Below are 14,448 nucleotides of genomic sequence, written 5' to 3'. Positions count from 1 at the left end.
AAAGAAGAAGACGACCCAAAAGGATTACAGTTATTCAGGCTGAGTTTCTCATCTGTAATAGCAAAACAGAGAGGTAAAAATTATCAAATAGGACTTTTATCAAACAGGTAGTAAGCACCTGATATGAAGCTGTAAAAAGGAACACCCAGATCAAATTTGTCCTCTTCTAGAGACTAATTATTAAACTGAAAAGCATAATGCTGTAAGTAAATGTATTTCTGAATTAGATTTTAAGAATACCTAAAATTGGATCCCCTGATCGCCGAACCACAGTGCTATAATTTGCAAGAATGTGTCGACAGCTAGCTGTCAATGCAATATTGGAAAATCCACTAAGTATCCTCTACGTCGTCTAATTCTACTATCACATTCATTTTATTTCTAATTAGGAATTAATTCTGTTATTCGGCCAATCATTTATTAAATCATTTAAATCGAAATGAATTTTTATGGTTTTACTTGCATAAAAATAATTAGTAATATCTACACTAGAAATGGCGCCCTAAATGAATCGGACCGCTCGTGAATGGTTTGATAAAAATTTGGTTCGATTTGATTTATGAACGAACCGTTTTCGTGAGTACGATTCAGTGATTCGATTCATAAACAAACCGAACTTGAGCAAGTTAAAACTCGTTAGCATGTTCAATTGTAGGTTTGTTAACAAGTTTAATAAAAACTCGTGAAATATATTGAATAAAAATTATTTGATATTTACCTGTTTGTTATTAGTTGTTTAATTACTAGTGTTTGGTAAAACTATATTGAACTGTTGCTGTTCGGATTTAAAATGTCTAAAATGGACATGTTTTAAATTAATCAACGATGAAATTATAAAAGGAAAAATGTCAAAAAAAAACCCATAACGTTTACAACTAGAAATAATTTTACTCTTAACATTTAAAATGGTGCAATTTTAGCCATAATACTGGCAGCTAAAAGCAATTTTAACTCTAACATTGGTAAGTTAGGTCGATTTCAGATATTATTAAAAAACATAGATATTTTATTTCTTATTACACCAATTGCACATATCAGTAGTTCTAAAAAAGAGATTTCATATTTTTTTTATGATTTAATAATAAAATTAAAAATTAATATTTATAAATTCGGAGAAATATTTGAATTTTTTTGTCCAACTCGTACAAAATACAACATATATTCTTTTATTTTTTTGAAAAAAAATTCACATCTAATCATATGTTTGTGATCTGTTACTAACTATGATAAAATGATGCACATGTGAAGTGTAGATGATAATATTAGGAGTAAAATTATTTCTTAAATTGACCCAACTTGTCAATGTTAGGAGTAAAATTGATTTTGGCTGCCAATATTATGGATATAATTGCACTATTTTAGACGTTAAAGGTAAAATTGCTCAATAGCTATAAATATTAGGGATATTTTTGCACCTTACAAAAATTAATAAAAATAATCTATATAAAAAACAAAAAATTTATTGAACGCAACAAAATCTTGTCCTTCTGATAATTATGTTGTAAAAATATAAATAATTTTTAAAGAATAAACATTTTTTATGGAAATAAGAAGGATAATTTTATCAATAACATATAACTACAAACAGATGTTTATAAATAGCTCCAAATAGGACAAGATTGTCATATGTTACTATATAAAATGTAGATGACAAGATTCACGGCTGAGATGACAATTTGATGAATTATTTTTTGAATTGACCCAACTTGATAGTGTAAGGGGTAAAATTGGTTTTCATTGCCAGTATTAAAAGTAAAATTGCAGACTTTAAAAGTAAAATTGTTATTCGCTATCGACGTTGATGGTATTTTTCACATTATCCCTAGAATTATTGATGATTTTAATGGAATAAGGCTTCTTAACTTTAATTGTTAACTTAAAATAACTAGATAAACCATTATAAAAAAAATATTATATTTTTATCTAATCCACTAATTAGTTTTTGTGATTTTAGAAATGTACGAAAATAAACTATGTTATTCAAGTATAATCTTGAATTTCAAAATTTAATAAATAGAAGCATTGAGATTCATTATATTAGCAAATAAGATTCTAAAGACTAATGGTATTAAAAAAAAAAAATTTGATGTATTAATTTTCAAACAAAATAGTCAAATGATATTTTTGTTCTCTTATTTCTTTTTTCTCTCTCACTATTCAATCTCTCTTTTCTCTCTATATAGTCTCTCGTTTCTCTCCTCTCGCATTCTTCACATCTAAAAACAAAACTCATAAATCAAAATTACAATCAAAGCCGCAATTACTCAAAAGAAGATGATGGAATTGAAATCTGAGCCCTAGTGATTCATCAAATTTCAAAAGACGGACACTAGTAGAGGTATTTTTATCCTATTTTTAGTATAGTTTTCAAGATTATTTTGATCATTTTGAATCACTTTGTGTAATTTTAATATTTCTTTCGTCAACTTTAGTTTTTATTTATCTTTACAGCATTTATTTATGTTTCTGTCAAATTTGTTTTATTTTCAATAAAAGATTATCAATTTAAATTAAGGTTTATTTTAATGTCGGTTTTCATGAAATCAATTTATCAAAAATAATCGATTTGACTTGGTATTTAATGGAATTTTTTATGGATTAATTAAATGAATTTTGATACATATTTAAGGAGATTTCTTGTGAGATTTTATTGAGATTTTTATGGATTTTCAACTGAAAATGCAATTGACCGGAGAAGACGAAAACTGAATCTTGCTAAACACTAACTCGACGAGCTGGCCAGCCCAAGGCTCAGCCTGCCACAGAAGGCAAGCTCAAAAGCTGACCACTAGGAGTCCCCTCCAAAATGAGGGTACCGACTAATACAAGATGAGGATTCAGGTTTGCCCAAGTTCGAATTTCAATATTGATAAAAATTTATTAGAAAGAATTAATATCTATTGATATAAAGCTTAAAATATGTTTAAATGATAAAAGAAAAGTGAGTGGAGGAAGGGCCCAGAAAAGCCCACGAAAGCAAATACTAAATAAAGATTTGGCACTCAAACTCATGTATCACATACATACCCACCCACAGGCCCCATTTCTCCACAATAATTATGGGGAATTTACACGGAAATTCAAAATTAAAAATTTATTTCTAATTTTATCAGTAAATATTATGAATTGTGTCAAGTGTGGTAGTTAACCGGTTACACCATTTGACATTTATAAAATAAAAATTTATATTTTTAATATTATACTAATTAAATTACCAATATTGAATACACTATAAATATTATTATACTTATGCATTTCATGTAAACAACCCAATAATTATTGCTCACTTATCTTCATCAATACCGCTCTGGGCTCCCTTCGCAGGCCTCTCTCTCTCCATTGTTTTTACTAGCTTTTATTACACTGTCTAGTTATTTTTTAGATGGTTTCTTTTTCCATTAAAGTTTCTTTTATATATTTTCTAAAAAAAGTTTTTTTATATATAAATGTCAACAATCAAACTGGAGATCTAATTACCATTTTCATTCAAATCAATTTAATTAGTATTTTTTATAGCATTTAATCATTTAGAGTATGAATTAACTAAAAAATGATGAAATTTAGTAGAAAGGGCATTTAATTTATATATATATATATAACTCCTCTTTTTCATCCAAGTTTTGGATATACATTTTTATTTTGTTTTTATTATCTACTTGATACTTTCTTCTTTTGGTTCTTTTCTCCTTTTATGAGCGGTTGTGATATGTCTCTCTATATGAATTGTTGTCCTTCGTCTCTCTATATGAATTATCATGTTTTACTTTATAAAAAAAATTAGAAGAATTTTATCTATCATCACATAGATATAACTCATTAACAAATAATGAAGATGAAGAAAAAGACTATGAAGTCAATTCTGGGTAGAGTGCATTTCTCATTGTTGTGCTAAAAGTAATTTGAAGCATTGTCTACTATTGCGCTATCACGATCTATATTATATTTAGGGTTCTAGCTGAGCCGAGCTTTGTCTGCTCAAGCTCGACTTGTTATCATGTTAACGAGCTCAAATTTGTCATTGAGCTCGGTTCTGTTTGTTCACGAGTTGCTCACGATCCAACTCGTTTATCTTGTTCACAAGCCTAGCTCGCGAGCTACTCATTTATTTTATTCACGAGCTTGATTGCAAGCAACTTGTTTCTTTTGTCCACGAACAAAATAATATCAAATAAAATAATAGCATGTTTAGCAAATGAAATAATACAATTTTACATGCATAAACATTAAAAACCTCATTTTAGTCATTAAATAAAAAATATTATGAGTGAGAGGTAGAAATGAGAGGAGAAGTGAATGTGATCCCATGATTATTCATAAAAAAAACCCTTAAATCAATGTTATTCGTTAACATTATTATAATCGAGCTTGGTTATAAACTTATTCACAAGTCTATAACCGAGTCTGCTTGCGAGCTTTTGAACCGAGCTTTGTAATGTTCAACCTCGGTGTGTTTATGAATCGAGCCTCTAAACTATATACGCGAGTGGCTCGTTTATAAATTGAACCGAGTCGAGCTTTATCGAGCCGACCACTGAACTGGTCATGAACAGTTGAACTCATTTACAACTCTAATGATATTGAAGCTACAGTTTGTTTTACCATTAATAGGATTATGAAGTGAAAAAAAAGAAGAAGAAGCAAACATGTGGATTATTGAGACACTGTAGTCCACGGACGAGACTCAAAAGGGGTGAAAGGACCCCATTGTCGCTCCCTTAACCACTCCCACTACCCTAAATTATGACAAAACATGCTTTTTCATAATTATAATCAACCCTTTTCATTTCTCATTTTAATTTTACAAAAGCAAAATAAACACAGAAAAACTGTCCAAGTATTAGGAATCAAAGTAAAAAAAATAAAGCTAAGCTAAGCTAAGAGCCAGAAATCTTTATGACGTTTAGTAGTAATTAAAAACCCCCCATGTTTTTTACTTTTTCTCCTGACAGCAACAGCCATACAATCTGCATTTTGGATACAGTAATCCACAACTCCACTCGTAGCTCTATTGCTTGCCCTTGCCCACATCATTATCAGTTTCCATGTCATTGACCTCTTCTTCTGCCCTATTACTAGAAGCCCCGCCCCCTTTTTTCTTGCCTCTTCCACTATTATCTCCCCCTTCTCCTTCCCCTCCACCACCGCTGTCTCTATCTCTATCTGCACATTTCCAAAACCCTTTTTAACATAATCACACGCTACAAACTCAAACCAAATCAATAAAACTCACCTCAGGTCTCTTTAATTGGCTCATTTTCTTCAACGAATTTACCACTTCATAACCCCTCCCTTTATCACTTGTAACTGAAGAAGAAAGAATTAGATTAATTACATGCTTTCTTTTGATTAAAAGAAATAAAAGAAATCAAGAAAACAAACCCTTTGTAACATGAAGAAGAATGAGAACATCCTGGCTCTGAACAGTGTGAGAAAGTGCCCATAATAGTGCTGCTTTAGCTTCAACACTTGAATCAACTACTATCATGATTTTTCTACCATTAATAATAGGTTTTGATTTCACTGATCCCTCTTTTTCTTTTTCTTGATCTTGAACACCTGCTGCTGCTGCTGCTGGTGGTGCAGACTTCACTTTCAGATTAACCTTTGATTGAATAGGAGGAGAACGAACTCTAACATGAGGTCTGATTCTGTTCAGGCAGAAACTAGGCAGCCTTGTGCCTACTTTCCCCATATCTCTCTCTCTCTTAATGTGCAATGAGGAAACAAACAATTTTTATACTGAAAAGTAAGAGAATTCTATGTAATTATTACACTAAATGTTTCTGTTTCTGTTGTTCAATAAAGTTTCTAAATGTTGGTTATGTTATGGTCCTTATTATTATGGACCACATGAGTTATATATATTTGATTTGCTTTTACTTTTGTTGTTTAATCATTCAACTTCTTTTTTATTTTCTCCTTTAATTTGTGGGGCTATTCATGAACGTGCTTGTCATCAAACTTGTAGGGTCTTCTTCATTTTAGACATGGCCCTCCAATACAGTTACTTGATTTTCTTTTTATTTAATTAATCATGGTCCGCTAATCAATCTTATTATGTGCATACCACACCTTTTAGTCTTTCTCATCATCTTTGCTATAAATGGATATTTTAATCTCATTCATTGATCTTCCTTTATTAAAGATATATTTCTTTTTTTGGCAAAGACATCTTATCCTGCTACTTATTCCTAATAATTTATTTTGGTCACATTAAATCTCTACATACTTTTATTTTACAAATTTTGAAGACAAATGAAATAAATAACATATTAATCCAATTTTATCTTCATAATTAAATTTTAATCATCATAATATTGGACTGAGAGATAAGAGATCATAATTATCTCCAATTCATGGCAAAAAAAAAAAAAAAAAAATAAATAAATAAAACTAAAGACCACAGAGAGATTAAGGGCACGATTTACTTATTGCTTCATCTATATATGAGGCCACTTTATTTATAGATATAAGTATCAAACAACTAACATTACTTTTCACTTAAATAGTAGTAGTAAAAGCTATGTGTAATTAACATTTTGATTAAAGTATATAATGCATTATTTATTTATGTTATCTCTCCTTTTCTTTTGGTATAAATTAAATAAAAACAAAAGATAATGATTAGTGCATTTTCTCAATACAAAAGTGGCAATCGACATTAATTTGTATGGTGCAGATTATAAATTTGTTTGGGTGAATACTAAACAAATAAGGAAAATTCGGTTTTGGTCATAATTTCATTTGGTACAAACGAAATAATTAAGGTAGTCAAGAGTAATCAATAAGAAAACTAGAAAAAGGTAAGCATTTACACTATTACTTAATTTTGATGGGAGGTGCTTGCCTAGAAGGGTATAGAATATTTATTTGGTTCTCTCATTTTTACTCACGATAGTTTCAATTAATATTAACAATTAATTCCATCTCTATGAATTTAGCATTCAAGTTTGGCATGTATCATATCACACAACTAAAGTGATTTATGTGCTTTTGCATTTTCATATGTATAATACAGATCAAATGTGAATTGAGAGAAAAAATAGTTAATTTAAAATGAAAAAAAAAGGACTTTTAGATATGAGAAACAAAAAAATGAAAAGAAAACTCAAAAATCGGAAAGCAAAACCCTAGCCGTAAAAAAAAAAAAAATTTCAAGTTCTTTATCTAGATTTTGAGATTCTCTTTCGACTTTTAGTTAGAAGATAAGCTCATTCTTTACTTTACTTTGCTTTTATTTTAATCAGTCTACTACTATACTATGATAGATTTGATAGTTTCTCTCTTATTTAAAGTTTTTTCTTTTTTCTTGTATTTCTCCCTATAGGTCATGGTCTTTCTCCCTATACGGGTGGTTGTGGCCTTGTCTATATTGGTATTATCATTTTGCCTTCATGGAAAACAGAAGAGTTTTATCTACTGTCACACAGATCTAGTTTATTGAAAGATTATGAAGTCATTCCTGAAGAAAAATACTTTGAATTCGATTCTGAGTGGAGTTTGTTTCCCGTCATTGAAGATGCAGATTCAACCTTCTCAAATATACTTATGGATTGTAGTTTTTTAATTACACCTAAAGCACATGAAAAGGGGACAAATTTATAGATTATTCTACATAGGAGTTGTGGAAAACTCCTTTAGTTTCCCTTCATCTCTCAACATTCTTCCTCCATAGGCAGGCTATGTTCCTCTAGGTCTGATCCTCTAGGTCTGACACTATTCCCCCCTTATAGTCTATATGGGAGAACCCCTTGTGAAAAAAGAATCATCTACCCCTACTCGGTGATAAATGTAGTGTTTGTTCAACTCTAGGTCCTCTTTCAAAGCTATATTTTGTGCATCTCGAACCTTAGAATTGTCAAAATGCCAATCTTCTCTCTGTTGTTAGTTCGTAAGTGGTGTGAGGCGTTTTGGACTTCCATCTTAGTGGGTGGAGCTCTAGCGGATAGTCTTAAGAACTTAGACGTACCTATGGAGACTTTGTGCTCCCTAAAGACAATGTTGATAGATGTGGAATATATATTGCTCAAAATTTGGGGTAACAACCTTTCTCTCGGCAAGGCTCTCGTCTGATGCCAAGATATGATTGGATCCCTTCCACACCTCATTCAGTCTTAGGCAAATTAATCGCACCAAATGGAAGTTACTCCATTCAGTTGGTAAGCCATCACATTTCTACATTTAATACCTTTGGATACTCAAAGAATTGTTCCACTTCGAATGAATCCTTCAATCTCTATGTCCCTTTCGAACGTTAGCAAATCCACCTTGTGTCTAAAGTTCTCATCCATGTCTTGCAATTTCCTTTGTTGGTTCTATTGAATCACTTCCAACAATTCTCTCCTCAATGTAGTGATGATTTCCCTTATGTTATCATGGTAGCATGGGCTTCAACACAAGCTTCTTACTTTAGATCTTCCATGTGTTTCTCTAGCGCTTCCATTTGTTCCGAAGTAACTCTTGGTTGAACCATATCTTCAAAGAGGTTTCTGGTTAGGAAATAATGAGGCTTTGATACCACCTGATATGGATCGAGAAAAAGAAGTGCGTAAGTTTGGATCATAAACCAACAAAAAAGAATTCTCAAACTTAACTTGAAGCAATTGTGAAATTTCCAAAGATAAAGAAGGGCAAGTCTTCAAAGAAAGGTCGAACCTTTAAATGATAATACTTGATTCATAATATTTCAAAGATTAATTTCTTTATAATTTGAAGCCACATATTTATAACCTAAAAATGAAAACTCTAAATGCTTCTTTTAATAATAGATAAGTCATATCTATTAGAGATAAGAGCTGATAAAGTCCAACTATCTTTTTGTTAAATTGGTTAACTGTAAATATAGGATTTGTGTATATCTTAGTTTGTTAACAAGTCTATCTAGTATCAAACTCTGTACTCTTTATATACGTTTAAACACTAATGAAAGAATTATCTCTTCTATCGTGATATAGTATCAGAGCAGGTTTCAACCTAAACCTAAACCTAATTTTTTTTCTCCCTTTATTCTGCCTACGCTTCTCAACTATGGCAAACAATACTATTCTGAATGATGTTCAACCCAACCATCCTCTGGTCATAGTCTCCCTCTCAAACATTCTCAAACTGACAACCACCAATTATTTGTCATGGAAATTGCAGCTTGAAGCAACACTGGTGGGCTATGCTTTGTTCAAGTTCCTTGATGGCTCTCACCCAACATCCCCTTCCACCATCACCACTGGGACTCCTGCTGCTACTAGAAACAACCTAGCACATACAATTTGGGTTCGTCGGGATAAACTGTTGTTCGGAGCTCTCATTGGTATGTTAGATTCTACAATCGTGCCACTTGTCTCTCGTGCTTCCACGGCTAAGGAAGCGTGGGACATCTTCGCACACACCTTTGCTCGCCAATCTCGTGGTCATGCTAAGCTTCTCAAAGCCAACTCTAAGCTCCTTAACATTTGTAGTCAACAAGTTGTCACAATTTATGCATTGTCCGACCAGTGATCATTGGTGTGCTCTAAAACGTCTAATGCGTTACTTGTGTGGCACACTAGATAAAGGGGTTACAATCTATCGTGAGTCATCCCCTATTCTTCATGCTTTTTTTATGCTAACTGGGCAGGAAACAAAGATGATTATACATCCACAATGGGTCATGTTGAGTTCCTAGGCCGAACCCCCATCTCAAGGAGCTCGAAGAAGCAAAAATCACTAGCTCGCTCCTCCACATAGGCCGAGTACAGAGCAGTGGCAACAACCACAACAGAATTGATGTGGGTCATGAACTTGTTAACCGAATTGGCTGTCCTTGTGTCTCAAGTTCCAGTTATTTATTGTGATAACCTAAGCGCCACTCACTTAAGTGCAAATCTGGTGTTCCATTAAAAAATGAAGCATCTTGCCATCGCGTTTTATTTCATTCGGGAACAAGTGCAAAATGGTTCATTTTCAATAAAATAATTACAATGGTATTCTTAGAGGAACTATGGATAGAAAACTAAATTAAGGCATTTTGAACATGGATCGCTTGATGAGGCAAGTCGTTGAACAGATCTTCAAATCCAAGTGGATTTGGCAAATGGCAAAATGTTGAAATTTCAACCAACCCCTTTAATTGAGTAAGTATAAAGGACTCGATTGACCATCCCAATGACTTGGTAAGGCGCGCTCATAGATCTGCCTTCGCCAAATCTTCCCCTCTTGAAAGGATGTCCACACACACACACACATATATAGGTTTGTTATGAAAATTTTAGTTGTAATGATAAATAGATAATTTGGTAATTATATTATAGGTTAATGTGTAAAAATACTCCTAACGTTTACAGCCAGAAGCAATTTTACCCCTAACGTCTAAAATGGTGCAATTTTACCTAACGTTGGCAACTAAGAGTAATTTTACCCTTAACGTTGTCAAGTTGGGTTAATTTTAGAAATAATTCATCAAATTATTTTCTCGGTCATTAATCTTATCATCTACACTTCAGATCAGGCCCGTCCCTGAGCATGGGCAAGAGGGGCGCCTGCCTAGGGCCCATGGATGAAAGGGGCCCAATTATAATAATGTATAGTACTATTATAGGCTTTTAAACTATACTTGATTATAGTACTATTCTTTGCAGATGACAACTATCTGTTCTTTCGAGCCAATAAGAGAGAGGCAAGGGTGGTTCAAGACTGTTTAAGGTGCTATGAACAAGCTTCGGGTCAGTGCGTGAACTTCCAAAAGTCTTCGGTATTTTTTTAGTGGCAATTCGTCAAATGAAGATCGGTCTGATGTATGCAACGAACTTGGGGTTGCTGAAGTTGAGGATATGGGATTCTATTTGGGGGCACCGATTGTTGTTGGAAGAAGTAAGATGCAAGCATTCAGTTTCTTAAAAGACAAAATTTGGAAGCAGATCAATAATTGGAAGGAGAAATATTTATCCCGTGCCGGGAAGGAAATTCTCATCAAAGCTGTGTTTCAATCTATTCCAACTTATGTCATGAGCATATTCCTCATGCCTATGGATTTCTGTAATGACATTAACAATATGCTGAATAGGTTCTGGTGGAATTCATCATCCTCAACCTCAAATGGAATCCACTGGAAAGCATGCGATAAGCTTTGTTGGCCCAAAGCTAATGGAGGATTGGGCTTCCGAGACATCCATAAATTTAATCTCGCTCTTCTAGCAAAACAAAGTTGGCGCCTTGTTACGAATCCGGATTCACTGTTAGCAAGAACTCTAAAAGCAAGGTATTTCCCTAATGTTGATTTTTTACAGGCAACCCTAGGGCACAACCCTTCCTTCATATGGCGCAGCATCATTGCGGGTCGAGGGATCTTGATCCACGGATTGAGGAGGAAAATTGGCAATGGAGAATCCAGCTCTATTTGGAACAACCCTTGGTTGCCGGACGATCAGAACCCTTTCCCAACAAGTTCGGCTGCAACATCTTTGCCCTCAGGACTTGTCAAAGACCTTATGGATGATCAAGGAAATTGGAACCAGGAGGTTATTAACAGCTCGTTTAGTCCACGGGATGCCAAACTCATTTATTCCATACCGCCCAGGCGTACACGTGTTGAAGATGCTTGGTTTTGCCCATCTGATAAATCTGGTGCTTATACAGTTAGGAGCGGATATTTTCGGGTAAGGGGACTGATACCGTCGAATCAAATAAATCCGAACGGAATAAACTGGAAGCTGATATGGAATTTGGCGGTTGCCCCGAAAGTCAAGAACTGTTTATGGCGAATTTTTACCAACTGTTTGCCAACTTTGAATAATCTTGCAATTCGTCATAGTTCGCTACCTAACTGCTGTCCGGTGTGCGGAGCTTTTGGGGAAAACGTGTTTCACGTGTTCATAGGGTGTCCTCGAGCTGCTCAGGTATGGAAATTATTGTTTAAAGACAATCGGTTGGATCTAATCACGAATTTTATCCACTGGTTTACAAATATCTTTGGTGATGTGACGATGGATTGTAACCTTATTGCGATGATCTGTTGGCAACTATGGAGGGCACGAAACGAAAAAGTTTGGAATGATAAATTTCGAACGCCTGAGGAAATATTTCAGACCGCCACTGCTGAACTGACAGCTTGGGAGGCAGCGCAAAGGCATCACCCAAATCAACAAAATCAATACACGGGTGCATTGTGTAAATGCAAGAAACTGGTTGCAGGCTACTACATCTGTAATGTCGATGCAGGGGTAAATGGTTTAAATAATTTCTGCTCTTTTGGCTTCCTCTTACGCGACTATCAGGGGCGATGCTTTGCGGCAAGTATGGGTTACCTTGCTGAGATAACGGATACACCTTTGGCTGAGGCAATGGAAATCCGCGAAGCGTTATCATGGATCAAGAACTATAACTTAAGCCATGTTGAAGTTCAGTCCGACTGTCTGATGGTGGTTCGGGCTATTCAGCTCCAAAAATATCAATTATCTTATTTGTCTGATGTGATACGTGAGTGTTGTGATTTGTTACGAGATTTGAATTCCTATTCGATCTCTTTTATTAAACGATCAGCGAGTTTAGCAGCCCATAGCCTAGCTAAAGCTGTTACTTCTAGTTCTGTTCGTGGTAAGTGGGCTTGTCAACCACCATTTATTATTGATGTGTTATCTTCTGATTTAAGTTAATAAAAGTCATTCTTTGATTCAAAAAAACTATACTTGATTAAATTCAAAACAAAAATATAGTTTGATTAAAAATATTTTCATAAGATTCTTTCCAAATTAAAAATCTTGGCATTAGATTAAATTAAAAAAGAAAATACTTGATTAAAAACATGGGCATCAGTTACTAAGTAGTGTTTCCAAATTCTCTAATTTATCTCACATTCTTTCCAAATTTCTTAATAAAAATGTTAGATATCAATTCCCTAATTTATTTCAGAGTCTTTCCATAATTATCTCTCCCGCCCATTATTCCTAGCAAAATTTCTAATTTATCTCTCCCGTCTTTACCAAACTCTATCATATTCTGATTTACTTGGTCTTTAGAGACAATTTGGGAGAAATGCAACAAAATCTTCTAATTTCAAGAACTTAGCCGCGCTGAAGCCCGTTAAGTGAGATGATTTTCAGATTTGATTTTTCATTTTTCTGTTATCATACTTTGTGTCCTGAAAAGCATAAAATCTATTAGAACTATTTCATAATCTATTAGATTTGAAAATTTTGCATTTAGAAATGCTCATAGACATCATTTTGTATAAGAAATTGGGTACTTAAAGGAATATAAAATGTTTTTCAAATGAAATGTTTTTATTAGATTGTTTGTTAAATGTAACAAAAAAAAATGTCATTTTTAAGTGCTATTTTTTTTTATATACAATTGATTTTTCTATTTTATTTCTTACTTGTACTTATTTATTAGGGCCCTAATTAGTAACTCGCCTCTGGGCCTCTAAAACCTCAGGATCGGCCCTGCTTCAGATGTGAGTCATTTTATTACTCATTAGTGACAGACCATAAACATATGATTAGACGTGAAAAAAAATTAAAAAAAAATATACTGTCTATTTTACAAGTTCGACAAAAAAAAAATTAAAATATATCGCCGAATTAATAAATATTAACCTCCAATTCTATTATTAACTCACAGAAAATATGATTTTTTTTTAAAACGAACTGATATGCAATTTTGACAACCTTAGGGGTAAAAATTGCTTTTTGCTGACAACGTTAGAAGTAAAATTGCACCATTTTAAATGCTGGAGTAAAATTGTATGTGACTGTAAATATTAGGGGTATTTCTGCAACATATCCCTTATATTATTATACCGTCATCATAAAATTAATAAAGTAATATTATATTAGTGATTAAAAAAAACAAAAGAAAGAGAAAAGAATCCCGATACTATAGAAACTTCATATTCTTGTTCCTCCATTACCATTAGGTAAGATCATGAATCCCGTTAGGTAAAGATTATGATAATTATTAATGCTATAGTTATAAGGATATTACCCACTATTCTAAGCTCATAAAACTTTACCAAATCTAGGGCAATGATCAATAAATCAAGATCATAAGTAATTCACAAGCTAGGGTTTCATCATTCATGGACATAAACAATAACTTATATATATAATGTTGCTTTTATTAGAAAAAGGTCAACCCCGTGATTATAAAATATTTACAAGTAAACATTGAGAGCCTGTTTGTTTTACCTACTGTATGTTGTTACTGTTGCTGTTTGGTGTTGAAAAATACTGCTTTTCCAAAAAGTAGGTATTCTCTACTTTTGTAAAATGCTATTTTTCAGGTATAAAAGGCAAACAGAAGATTTCTAACCAAACACCTAAAACTTTTGCTTTTGAAGTGAAAAGACAAAGAGCAACATGAAAATAAGCAACCAAACACCCAATCCAATAGGTATGAGGTGGATAATAATAATAATAAGAAGGTGGTTTAATGAATGAATTAAAATAAGAAGGGGAACTAGAAATGACATTGAGAAAA

The 14,448-nt window shown here is 33.0% G+C and overlaps 1 protein-coding gene across 2 annotated transcripts; it reads right to left on the bottom strand.

Moving 5' to 3' along the window:
- Positions 1-4,658: 4,658 nt before the first annotated feature.
- On the bottom strand, positions 4,659-5,807 carry LOC136220402 (universal stress protein PHOS32). 2 transcript variants are annotated; one of them, XM_066008224.1, is made up of 3 exons: positions 5,380-5,807; positions 5,231-5,304; positions 4,659-5,178 (listed from the first exon to the last, which is right to left on the bottom strand). In XM_066008224.1, the coding sequence occupies exons 1-3, from the start codon at positions 5,690-5,692 to the stop codon at positions 4,870-4,872; spliced, it is 696 nt and encodes a 231-aa protein (XP_065864296.1). In that variant the 5' UTR covers positions 5,693-5,807; the 3' UTR covers positions 4,659-4,869. The 2 variants fall into 2 exon arrangements, with proteins under 2 accessions (XP_065864296.1, XP_065864297.1); XM_066008225.1 differs by having other exon boundaries at positions 4,662-5,160; positions 5,380-5,806.
- Between the last annotated feature and the right edge of the window lie 8,641 nt (positions 5,808-14,448).

The sequence above is a fragment of the Euphorbia lathyris genome, chromosome 2 (genome assembly GCF_963576675.1).
Source record: "Euphorbia lathyris chromosome 2, ddEupLath1.1, whole genome shotgun sequence".
NCBI lineage: Eukaryota > Viridiplantae > Streptophyta > Magnoliopsida > Malpighiales > Euphorbiaceae > Euphorbia > Euphorbia lathyris.
This window is presented reverse-complemented; position numbering and strand designations above follow the sequence as displayed.